Source organism: Struthio camelus, chromosome 3, assembly GCF_040807025.1.
Source record: "Struthio camelus isolate bStrCam1 chromosome 3, bStrCam1.hap1, whole genome shotgun sequence".
Lineage (NCBI taxonomy): Eukaryota > Metazoa > Chordata > Aves > Struthioniformes > Struthionidae > Struthio > Struthio camelus.
The window spans coordinates 87,819,429-87,832,371 of NC_090944.1; the positions used below are offsets into that span (position 1 = coordinate 87,819,429).

The 12,943-nt window shown below is 36.8% G+C and overlaps 1 protein-coding gene across 3 annotated transcripts in view; it reads right to left on the reverse strand.

The window, feature by feature from the left end:
* Nucleotides 1–12,943, reverse strand: part of PDE10A (phosphodiesterase 10A) — a 388,058-nt gene that overhangs the window by 13,553 nt on the left and 361,562 nt on the right. For all 3 annotated transcript variants that reach the window (XM_068938929.1, XM_068938931.1, XM_009680921.2), the window contains 4 exons: nucleotides 9,860–10,015; nucleotides 6,357–6,529; nucleotides 5,079–5,190; nucleotides 1,870–1,950 (listed from right to left, as the gene is read on the reverse strand). In XM_068938929.1, coding sequence (XP_068795030.1) covers nucleotides 1,870–1,950; nucleotides 5,079–5,190; nucleotides 6,357–6,529; nucleotides 9,860–10,015 — 522 coding nt within the window. The remainder of the gene's footprint in view (nucleotides 1–1,869; nucleotides 1,951–5,078; nucleotides 5,191–6,356; nucleotides 6,530–9,859; nucleotides 10,016–12,943) is intronic.

The window sequence follows — 12,943 nt, forward strand, 5'->3', positions numbered from 1 at the left end:
TAATGAAGTAGTACTGGCCTAAAAACACAAATATTTCAAAATCTGCATGTAAATATTTTAGCCAGGAACAGGTGAGGCAGTTCAATTTGCATTCAGGACAAAACAGTGAAAACTTGCATCTAGGAGTGCAAGTAGTCCCTTGCTAAGTAGAAAAAGTGTTGATGACACTCCTCAGAATTGCACATGACTGGGTTTAGCTAGAGTTACAAGTATGAAGAATGAAATAGGTGACTTTCATTGCACTTCTATTAGGACACACTAGATATTATTCCTGCTAGATCTCCTTCATGAGACCTGCAGAAAAACCTGTGAATCACAGTTCAGAGGCCTGTGAATACAGGAGAGAGCCAGGGATCTGTGAGGTTCTCCATGCTGCTACAGTGCTGAGTTGCTGTTTTTTGCATTCTTCCACAGTACTTTACTAACACTATTATTTTAGCAATGCCTTAAAACTTTCCCAAGACATCTACATTCCACAATAACGCTCCTTTACACAACACCTTATCAAGACCACACAGCCTGTAAAGGGCTGCAGAGAAAGTCAATGGCCAGCACTGAGGTCTGAATTTGACCACGGGCAGCTAGTCTCCTGTGTTATCCTATGGCCTGTCTCCAAGGCAGGCTGATCCTTGATCCCATTTTCAGAAAAGGTTTGAAGGACCTGTTCACCCCCAGCTGCTCACGACAGTTTTTCAGTCATGTGGCAGATGTGTCTGCCAGACAAGTCATCTGATAGCAGTGTCCCCCAAACTACTTCATGTTATCTGGGAAAAGAGGAGGAGCATGAGTACCATGCCAGCTTTACGTTTTGCACTGGAGTCCTTAATATGCGAACAAAAGTTGTCCTTGGCAGCTCTCCATCCTTCATAAAATGATCATTGAGAATCACTGCAAAGATCCCTTTGCAGATTACTTCAACAACCACCCAGACCAAACCCACAGCAAAACTGCTTTAAAAATATTTGACAAAAGACTTCACATCCTTTGTTACCTAACCAGAAACCGCATTTAATCTTTTGCTGTGGATTTATCTTACATGTAGTCTTTAACCCACATGCTAGCACCCAATGCCAAAGCTCACCTGAATTAATTTGCACATTATAATGTCATGACATATTAAATACTTGACCATACGCCAGATGAGTGACATCTGTCTTTTCAAATCTGTGCTTGGTATTCACGACTCCACAACTTTTCAGAAATTTAGTCATTTGTTTTCTCAATACTTCTTCAATATTTTATTTGATTGTATGGATGAAAGGAGAGACTGCCATTACTAAGTATTTATATCACCTTATCCAACCATTTATCATACAAGAGGGAACAGACTGTTTCCAAAAGACACGTGGGTTTTCAAAAAAATACAACTTTGCCAGAGGCCTGTCACCACTCACAGAATATTTGCTTAGGAGGAAGGAAATAAGAATGGTAATAAGATATAAATAGCTGTAAAAGCACTAATATATGATCAGCATTAAGTCTAACCAGAAGACAGATTTCGCTTTTCTTATTGAAACTGCATGATGCTTTCACATTGGGAACATTTTATCATATTTAAACCATTCCTGAAGTCTTCACAGAATCACAGTGTTGTTCTGTTACAGGAAGCAGAGCTATGTTATACAGTATTTCAGGGCAGCAGCAAATAGCATGTTGTTGTTTCAGTAATGTCTTAGAAAAAAAGTTTTCCACTGCTGCCTAAGAAGATCAGCTCTAATTTGCATGCAGAGCCTAGAATTCAGCAGGGCACACACAAATCCTAACATCAAATGCAATAGTCAATAATATATATAATATATACAAAAGTTTTTATATACATGTTTTATTAACACTATAAAACATGTATCATTTTACAAAGAGAGTTCATACTTGACCCTGAGGGACTTCATCCTTCTTGTCTCTGTCCATCATAGGAATAGGCTGAATACCCGTTTTCTTCATTTCATCACCCTGGGGAAAAGGAGGAGGAGAGTTGTCTAAGTTAGTTTTCTAGGTTTCCTCTACAGTCAGCAAAGGCACCTCCAGAAGATAATTTATCACACCTTTCTTATGAGATCGTGTCAAGTCAAATTCCAAGTGCCAATATTCTCTTCCACGGAAGGGTTTTGCCACCTTAAGTTTACAATATAATAAATTAATCCTGGTGTGAGCTGAGTAGTTAACAACGGTCTTTCTACTCGTCAGCTTCAAAAATACCTCGGGCTCAGAAAATATGAAGGCTTCCTGAAGTTAATTCCCTCCTGCATATTTGGCCTCAACATCACCTATTACTATGGCGCTGCTGTGGCTAATCAACAAGAGATGCAATCACAAAGTTACTTCTGAATTAATATCTGTTTGTGCTTTGTTCTCATGCTCCATATTTGCCTCATCACGTAGTTAGAGAGGTTAGAATCACTGCATCTTTTCACTGTCTAGCTTGTCAGACGTTTTATCTTCAAAAGAAGCAAGAGGATTGGCCTCCTTCCCCAACTGATAAAAAAGAAACCTGTAAGAACTCTCAGCACAGAAATTCAGCGGATTCTTATTTAGGAACTGTGACCAATTTTTATGTGCCTCCTGCAAGTAAAATTTATTTTTTTCCCACTTGCTTGAAGTACTGCTGTTGATTGGTCAAGACTGTCTACAGCCAGTCTCAGTGATCAAACCCTCACCATTGCACCATTTAATGCACATTTAATTCATATAATTTTAAGTTCTCTGCTTAACGTAGTATGAAGTGTCTTGGAATAAAACTCAGAATTATGTTCATCATTCTACTTTGAAAGAAGAAGGTATGTGGCAACATGCACGTGATGCATTACTAGATAAGGTATACTGTAAAAAATAGTGTATTTATCTCCATAGTTGATGACTGTGATCAAAAACAAACTGAAAGTGGAAATTCTAAATCAAGAAGTTTGTATCGTACTTAAGAGTACAGATACAGAAATAGAGCGGCTTATTGTAAGTCTCTTCAAAAAATACTGCATAAAGCGTTTTAACAAATATCTAGTTTCTCATATCTCACAAAAAATTACAACAGATAAATCTTTTACAAGGCTGCAATCCTATATAATCGATCAGCAAAGGCATTATTTTGCTCAAGTTGTAGCACTGTGGGAAAGGTTTATGATGAAGTCATACCAAGAGGTACAACTTTGCTGAAAACATTACGCTTCATTCAATAAAAAAAAAAGTCAACATTGATGTAGTGCGAAATTGCTGCAAATTGCTCTATAGTCGTTTATTGTTTTAATAATTATATATTGAAAACTTATTACAAAAATCCTCTAGTAACTTACTCAGCATATTAAGATTATGAACTCAAGTAGAAAATGGAAGCAACTTTTTTCCCTGTATTTAAACTGTAATACAGTCATTCAATCTAATCAAAGTTACAACTTTTCCAGAGTTTACTTTTTTCCCCCAATTAGTTAACAATTTCTACAGTGACATGCAATCTAAACTTTCTACATAGCTTTCTATTTAGCCTTCCTAGGATTTTCTCTGTATCTGTCCCCAGTCTTCTATTTTAGAGAAACATTTAGACCTGCAGTTAGATCTGTGAGCTATTTTGACTGCACTGCAAACAAATCCAACTCCTCACATCTGTCAGATAACCTCTTCTTAAAAGGGATTCAGTAAAATATCAGTTACAGATTTCAATTTCAGTCAATAATTTCTAATGTAAATTTGTGCCATTAAGTATTAATGTTTTATAAGAACCAATATTATTAACTCATCCTTGGATTACAAAACAAGTTAAAATTTGGCATGCTCAATTCTGCCCATAATTCTATCTTTGCTGTTGTTGAGAAGGAAAAAAAAATCAGCTTGATCCTTCCTTCTACACTGAGTTCACAAGACTGGCAGTTAAAAAAAAAAAAAAAAAAAAGGTCTTTTTACAACAAATTGAGTATGCAATCAGTGAGGCACATTAACATATCGCCATTACATCACTTGTAAGAACACTCACTTTTCAGTGCTGACATTTTTATAAAACAACTACTGAACTAGATCTTTGAGTTCATAAAGTTTGCAATTTTCAAACATTTTATTGTGGTCTGAGCTGTTCATAATTAAGCATGTAAGATCATTTAAATGCAACAACAACAACAAAAAAAGTAAGCCATACATATTTTAAATTTAATAAAAAACATGCAACAGGTAGGACAAATCTCCATGTTATATGCATGTTACATCAACTCTGTAGGCCTGATTTCAATTTTGTACCTATATAAACCAGAAATAAGTCCACTGAATTCTGCAGACTTCCACTGGGCACATAACAGAAAAGAATCACAGCCTACATACCCATGTGCAATACCAGTTCTGAAAATACTACATATGTTCCGAAACTGCAGAATTCAACCCCAGACAACACCCTTAGAATTTATTCCTTATGTCCACAAAGCGGTCTTTCTTTCATCTTCACAATCAAATAAACAGATCATTTATTCCTCAGCACAGGACATACCAGAGATTGCATCTTTATGTATGGACATGATCACACAGCACATCTCAACGCCATGTTTGGATTCTCAGTAATCTTAAACTGAGAGTTATTCCACAGATAAATGGTCAGCTCTCTCTCTTTAGGACCCAGTTGTTCAGCTGGCTCACAAAGAAGATTTAAAAGCCAGGATCGGAACAATGTTAAGATTTGTCATATTTGCTTTAGCATTTCCTGAACGCGTACTGAAGCTTTAGAAGTGTGCATTTTAAGGCAATTGCCTGGAAGCTGGTTTCATGTTTTGCATTTCTAGAATACAAATAGAACCTTCATAAAATTACTGTTACCGACCCAAAAAATCCTACAGATTCTTACATGTTCTGCTGCTTAGTCACTTTATATTAGGACATGCTTTCTAAATCTGTCTTTAATATGCAGAAAAAACACTGCCTGCAAATCAGGAAGCTAACCTGGCTCTTTGAAGGATTTCAAAGCAATTAACAAAACAGTTCGTGCATGCACCAATGAACAGTCTTTAAAACAAACATGTTAAGATCCCTATTGCAAATTGTTCTATTGCTGTTTTCCTCTTGCTGGATACTTCCATTTGTAAAAACAGAGTAAATAAAAGAAACGCACATACCTCAGCCCAAAACTCTGCATATATATCATTGGCTGTCAGTCTGGTAACTGGCCACAACTTTGTTACAGAACACAAATCACAAGCGGTCATCATCAGACCAATAACTCGATCTCTAGAAAAGAAATAACATTAAATTGTTGTATACGTATCAATTTTAAGTCTTGGATTCTTTAAGTCTTGGATTCTTTAACTACATTACAAACTGATTTCCAATCATGAGGCACACGGTTTTGCACTGAAAATATCCTGAGGGTAAACAGATGAAAACATTCAGTCATACACTAAATAGCTGTGTACTACTGCATATCCTACACAATGTTTATAAAGTCTAAATTTAAGATTTTCTGGTTAATTTCATTCTAGGATTAACAGAACCTACTGTAATTCTGTGTCTTTAAGATTTTAAGGTTTATTCAAGTCTAATAAATTTCTTCAGCTCCATACTGTGAAATAAGCTTCTAATAACAGCCCTTTGTACAGGGTTGTGATAAATTATTCAATACCATCAGCAGAAACCATAAAACTCCTCAGAAAAGTAAAGAAGATCCTAGTACCAAAGCTCTGTTTGGAGAAATCAGAATTATGACTTAATACTTTCCTACTTCTCCGATTTTTTATCTGCATTATTGCAAAGACAGGATCCACTTTCCAGTTAAGAAGCTCTACGAGGAGTATGATAGGGCTGTATGAGCACTCTAATGAACACTGTTACGAGACACCTCTCATCCAGGGTGCACATGGACAAAGACATGTATGCATGAATATATGCATATGTAGCATAGTTTTTAAACTAGGAGCTATCTTAACACACAAAGGTTGAGATCTAACCAGAATTCTGTCCTACACAGAAATTAGAAATAACTACTTCTCTAGATGATGTGGAAGTGACTTCCAGTCAGTATTAACATTTCAGAAAAGTGTGTTTAGAGAATTATAAAAATATTGAAATAAAAAATAAAATGAATTACTACATTTTACATTTTATTTCCCCCACCATCTAACTGTCCTGCACCAATACACTGCTAGTGAATTGTGCAAGTGAAATCTCAAGGCAATGGCATGCAAATACAAAACACTGTCAATTACTACTATATACCTGGCATTTTATATATAACTAGTCTTAGAAACTCTGCATGTAACAAAATTACTATGTACACAGAAGATTTTAATTTTATTTCAATTCTTTGTTGTCTTGTGCAAAAATAAGTTTGCTGGCTTTTGTTTTTTTCTTCTCTAGGACTAATAACCTCAAGAACTAATAGTAGTTTGCTGCTTTACCTATGTGCTTGGTTCTTAAGGTTTAACGCTCCCGTTTGATGCAGCTCTTCAAGCTGTTTTCTATTTCCAAAATACAGGGCAAGGTCTGTGGCAATGATGGCTTTGCGGATGATCTCAAGGACTTGCTCATATTCACTGGAGCTCAGATTGGAGAAGACATTGTGCCCTTCCAGCTATGAAAAAGTAAAAAACCAATAAAAAGCAAAAGCTCTAATTCTGAGATGATTTCAGTCTTTACTTTACCAGACAGGTTACAACAGTTTTACAACCCACTGACAATTTTTGTCACAAATTCAAATGCAGACAGCCCAAAATGCACTTTTTTATCCTTCCTTTTTAAATATTGTCATGAAACTGTTGTGATTAAACCACTGGTTTGTTTGAGGGACTGCTTCCTTTAGAGTTTGCTCTTTCTGAAGCCTGAAAGTATTACTAGAGAAAAATGCTAGCTTTTCCCATTACAATTTATAAGCACTACTTACACAGCACTTTCAGATAGTATTAGCTTGGAAATTTGTGATTTAATCCTGATCCAGAGTACTGCCCTGCCAAGCTAGTAAACTGAGTGTTTGATTCACTCTGTAAGAATAATTTTTGATATTGTATAACATGTAACACAGATAAAGAAATATCCAAGTTACAGTACTAAAATAATTATGTTTGGATACAGTGCTCCAAATGAAACGCTTCTGCAGTTGCTGCACTATCTGATATAATTTTCTTTTTAGAAATAAACTTAATTACTCATGTATATGAACATTTAGAGGAAAAAGTAGCTTTGTTCAACCACGAGTTGACTGACTCATAAACTATGCTTTCCACTATGGAGGCTCTGGCAACATGCCACTAGCATCCCCTTTCAATTTCCACTATGTATTATTGTGCATTTAACTGACAATATCTATGTACTGTGATCGCCCATGAAACTGTATCACTTTTCAAAAAGTCAACGCTATTCACTGACTCTAAGCTTTTGCAAGCAACTTGTCAAAAGTCTTTGTACTGTTGAGAGGAAACAGGGAAAAAACAAAAAAGGATGAGCCAGCCAGCCATGTCAAGGTGTGCATATTCACAAACAGAAAATATTATTAAAATATATAAAATGCAGATGTGTTTTGACATTTAATTGGCATTTGGGTTGAAGCTCATCAAAAGTTTCCCTGACTTTTGTCAAGCATTTACATAATTTCTTCAAAAGAATTCCTCCGTGGTACGAACAGGCTTGGCTTCTCTCATCATCCGGAACGCAAATGTCATTTTCCAACATTTTTACTTGGACAAGTAGATTTATTGTGAATAATGAATAGAAAATACAATCCATCCATGTCTCAGTGTTCATTTGGCAGCCTCTTAAGTCACAATACATAACGTTCAAAAAAAAGATTCAGAACATTTTAACCCATCATCAACACTCTGGGACTAGGAAATGACTACTATTAGTTTTCAGAATTTGTTTTTTTTGAGAGAGTTCTCTCCCCTAACTCCCCAATCAACAAAAGGATACTGTTTGTCTTAGTATTTAAATTACGCTAGATTTGGAGCTGTCACTTTTAGGCTTTAGAAGCTGCAATATCAGGAAGACCACAGTGGCTGTGACAGTTTCCCTTCTCACTACTAGAAATCAACTAATTTGTTTTAGCGAAGTACTGCCTGAAGCTGCAATTTCTGAGCATATCTTTTAGGCTTTTAAGTATTATGTACAACACATGACTGCTAAGATTTTACTCCTTCCTGCTGTGCTAAAGCTAGTGAATGGTGTACATGTGAACTGTCAGAGGATGAGAACTGTCAGAGGATGAGAAAAGCAGCTATAAAGTTTCAAAAGATGGAAAGCACTACAGTTTAATAACAAAATTAACACTCATTGAGATAAATCCTAAAGGTTCTTTTGATAACAGTCCAGAAAGCGTGCAGAAAGGTTTTTTGATTCAAATGAAGAACAGCAAGCCCAAAAGGCTGCTGTGATCCGTCTGTGCTGCCAGCTACCACCCATGGGTACTTGGGCAGCCAGTGTTTGAATCCACTCAGCAGCCTTGACCATCTCCCTTTCCTCACTCACTCTCACAGCCATGGCTAGGAGGTGGCAGGGAGGCAAACAGCTTCTCTGCCTTTTCTGCAAATGGGGCTTTCACCAATTACACCATTTCTGTAGGAAAAATTCAAAATGATTATAAAAGAATGACAGAAGTCTGCTTCGCATAGCATAGTGGGACAGAGAAGTATTAATGAACTTGCTCACTGTGTACCAATTCACATGAAGAATGAATACTAAAAATCTAGTCCATACAACCACTGAATACTAAAAATCTAGTGCCATATCACCACTGAAGGACTCAATTACACCCTCCTACACGGAGGAATACTCAGAGACAAAGCTTCCATTCTCTGAAGAAATGTATATGATACCTAAAACCATAATCATAAGATGTTTCTGAATATAATACAGAATATATATTTTCCTAAAAGCTAATGAGATATTCAAGAAAATAAATCTCTTCCCCCTGAAAGACCAGAAAGAAAGAAAAGTTAACAAGGAATTAGTGCCACAGTAGGATGGTAAGGCGGTGTGTCAGGCATTTGCAAAAAATCCATAAAAATAGTGAGCACAAGTATGTTATGGACTGGCAATCATTTTCATAGGTGAGAGTTCTCACTCTTCTTTTCTAATTCAGCATGAACAATTTTTAGCTAATGAGAAAATATCTGTTTGTCACTGAACATATTTAGCTTTAAATGTGACTGCATGCTTTCTAGTAGTTTTGTATTAATTAAACATACAGAGATATTACTTCATATCTCTAGTCTATCACAGAATATTACCATAGTCAAATTTATTTATTTCAGTTTACTGAAGAACAAAAAAAAGCACGTAACAACATAACCAAACCAGCTTAAACTTCTCATGCATGCAAAATTAACATTTGGTCCTAGGTAAATAATTTATGCACACTTCATGCCACACATTTAATGCTCAGGGAATTTATTACAGCAGTTTTTAGAGCTTCTCATAGAAACTTTTGGCAGTTCTTGAGTTTTTCTTCAGAATTTCAGGATAATTAAAGACTCTTTTGAAACACGTTCTACTGGAAATATGTAACTAAAGGAGAAACTGAGTTTTCTTTCTCAAAAAAGTTCCTATGCTGTATGGTTGTAGGAAAAAATCCTGTGAGTTGACCCAGAAGCTAACAGCTCCATAGGAAGGCCATAAACAGTACACTATCAAATAAGCAATTATCATTTTTTCATAATATCTAGATTTTTAGAAAGATGCTTTGATTTTCAAGACATACGCATTATTTTTGGACAGCTGGGTTGCCAATTCTGGAGCCAGACTCGCTGTAATAAACCAAGGCAAGTACTTCTCCCACACTTCTTTTCTAGATGAGCACTACAATCCAGAAATTAAATTAAGCATGCTTCAGAAGATCTATGGGGTAATGAGGTGACTCCTATTTCCACAATCGGACTCTACTGCACAGACGGTACAATTTTGATAATCCTACCTGCAGGATGGACACAGTCTGCGAGAAGTGGTGCTGTTCCATTGTTGATGTGGAATAGAGAGCAGCTAAAGGATGGTCAAATTTCTGAAGATAGCTGTTGCTGTAACCTCTGTGATCCAGGTCATGACACAAGCATGCAACTAAAAGACCTTTCCGCTACAAGAAATTCGAGATAAATAAGAAAAGTGAAATATATTTCCTGCCTCTAGATGTCACCCTTGTCTCTCAAAATACCTACCTAAGTGTTGCACTAGGACTACAATATATTCAGAAAATACACTGAAAAATGTCCTTAAAATTGCAAAAAATGCAAAAAGTAAGAAATGTAGAATTAAAATTCTCTGTCCAATTGTAATTCAAGTATTTTTATATTATGAATTATAACACACTGTTTCACAATCACGTGCTATTGGAGGGATTCTGCTTTGGGAAGAGATCAGAATTTTGTACAGATAGTCTTGCTGTCTGCTGGCTCCTTATCATTGTTTATTTAAAAAAACCAGAAAATACAGACCTACTGAGCGAGGGGAAATATACAGGAAGTATGAGCTCCTGGTCAAGACTGCTGTCCTAAAGACCAGCGCTAACAGTGCCTCTGCAACATAGTTCCTACAAGACGCTGACTAAGCCTCTTAATGACCAAACTTTTCCAAGTACTCATTAACGTGATCTACAGACGTGCCTAAAATCTCTCTTTCAACACACAAAGACAGTGGACACTTGTGAAATTTCTTCGCATAACAGATGTGTTTCAAAAAACACATTCATTAATGTTTGTGAAGCAGTTGCTGTAGGCATGAACATCACAAAAAGTGTTTATGAAATTAACACTCTATCTAACAGTAGGTTCTGATGAGTGTTCAACAGATAAGGAAAGTACTGAAGTGAAGGAGAAAAATAATTCTCAATAGCCACTTATTAAATGAGCAACATCCATCCTGCGTACTGTATGGAGAGTTCTGTGATTCTGTGGAAAAATCACATGTGATCATATAATTAAATATGTTATAGAATATAATGTGCTCAATTAAGGTTGTAGCACTCCTAATTCTTGTATTTCTGATTTTCAGACCTTCACCTTTATTTTTAATCATTCACTTTTATTTTTAATGATGTCCTTTCACTACTACATTTTTGTGAAGTGTGTTTTTAAAAAGCAAACAGTATAAAACTGACCATACAGCAGCACACATCCGCACAGATCTTCAGCAGAAGTGGAACCCTTAGGGACATAACAGAGATCTCTAAGCCATGAAATAACTAATAGCTGTAGAAAGCTGGCATCCCCTTTTCACTGTTATCAGGAGGGGCAAGACATTTTGCCAATGGATTTCAAAAATGCTCTCTGACAGCAAAGGAAATATGAGTCTCAGGATCTTTTGTGCTGTATATTACATCTAGAGGGCACAAGCTTTCTTGTCCTTGCTCCACAAGTTTAATTCTCCCATAGCATCCTTTCCAACCTGTGGTTTTCCCAGTCCTATTTTCTGTCTGTCTGGCTCCTTATACCAGATAGTTCTCTTTGCCTGGCTTCTTCCAGTCTCTATTTCCCAGGAACTCGTTCTTGTCTCAGTCCCTCAGAATTATAATGCCTAGTCCCTGTGCTCTTGAGCTTGTACCTAGTGTCCCTGCTTAAGTCCCTGGTCTTTAATCACTCCCAATTGTTGGATCTATTTGTCTAGATGAGAATCTCTCTGATAGTGTTCCCACCACTCTGCCTACCTAGGCACATATCATCATTCCCTCTCCTAAGACCAGCCTGCGCAAGTTCCCCAGCCTTTTTCTTTCAGCAGCTGCCTGTATTCTTGTCAGATACATCTCCAGTGTAAGGATGACGAGACTGCTAGCAAGAGCTTGAATGCAGGCTGGGATAAAGTGTTCAAGTGGGTGAAGGCTGAATGAGGTTTGACAGGGAACAATGACTGCTTCCATCTCTCTCAACAGCTGCCTCTTTTGCTCTCCCAGTATTTCTCACCCCACGTCTCAATTGTTTCAGAGAGAAGGGACTTACTATTTGGTTAGTACTGAAAGTCATGAAAGCTCTAAATATTTCCCAAGCATGCAACCTACAGATTTTTTGTTATGAAGGAACATTGATTTTTTCCAAACGTGTAACCTGACCAACTTTCAACATATGGCTGGCAGAAGTGCCAACTTTCATGTCCCAGCTTTAAAACAGAATGCACTAGACCTTTTCTAATGAAAGGTCACCAAATTTTGTTCTTATAAACTGGACAGAAACACAATTTTTCATAACATGCTTCTCTAAAAGGGCCAAAGAATTTTGTCTGAAATTTCCCCAAATAAATCAGCCTGAAGAAGCCAGTGAGCTTGGAAAATTACAACCTAAATGGCTAGCATTTGGCAAAGTGATGTACAATTAAAAACGGGTTCTCCCAGTGGGAAGTTTCAGGTAAATAACAGCACTCCCAGTTGCACCTACAGTAATTAAAAAAAAAAAAAAAAAAGTGGTAGCTCTTCATAGTGTACATGAACATTAAACCATCTAAACCTTCCGTTTTATTATTGTAACTTTTTCAGTTACTGATCTGTTAGAAGTATGATTTTTCCAACCTCTATGCAGCTGTCTTAGAAAAATATATATGCATGGTAAGGACAGCTGCTGCATAACAAAAGTTCATCAGGCAACAAACACGTCTGGTCAACTGCTCTCCTTCCATCCTTTCTATTCTCCTTTACTCACATGTCAACTGTCTCTGCAACACCAAAGCCGTTCTCCCTTGTCCTACTCTGCATCTCCCAGATCTCACAATGTCCAACATTCAGGGGGGTTTCCCTCCCCTCAGTACAGATCTGCCGTTTTCTTAAACATTTAAAATAAAGGGTGCGGTTATAAGTGGGCAGGGAGAACGTCAAAACAGTCTTATAGCAAATTTGTTGCTACTTCTTCAGTGAGCACACCTGAAAAACGTGAAGGAAACACTACGAGGAGGAATTCAAAAAATTCTCCTTCCTCAAGCTTTCTACTCATACTCATTCCACAGCAAGGATTATGAGATTCATTTTATGGTTTACATACTCTGCCCAAGCTGGTATCAAAATTCTAGCAGAGGAAATGCACGT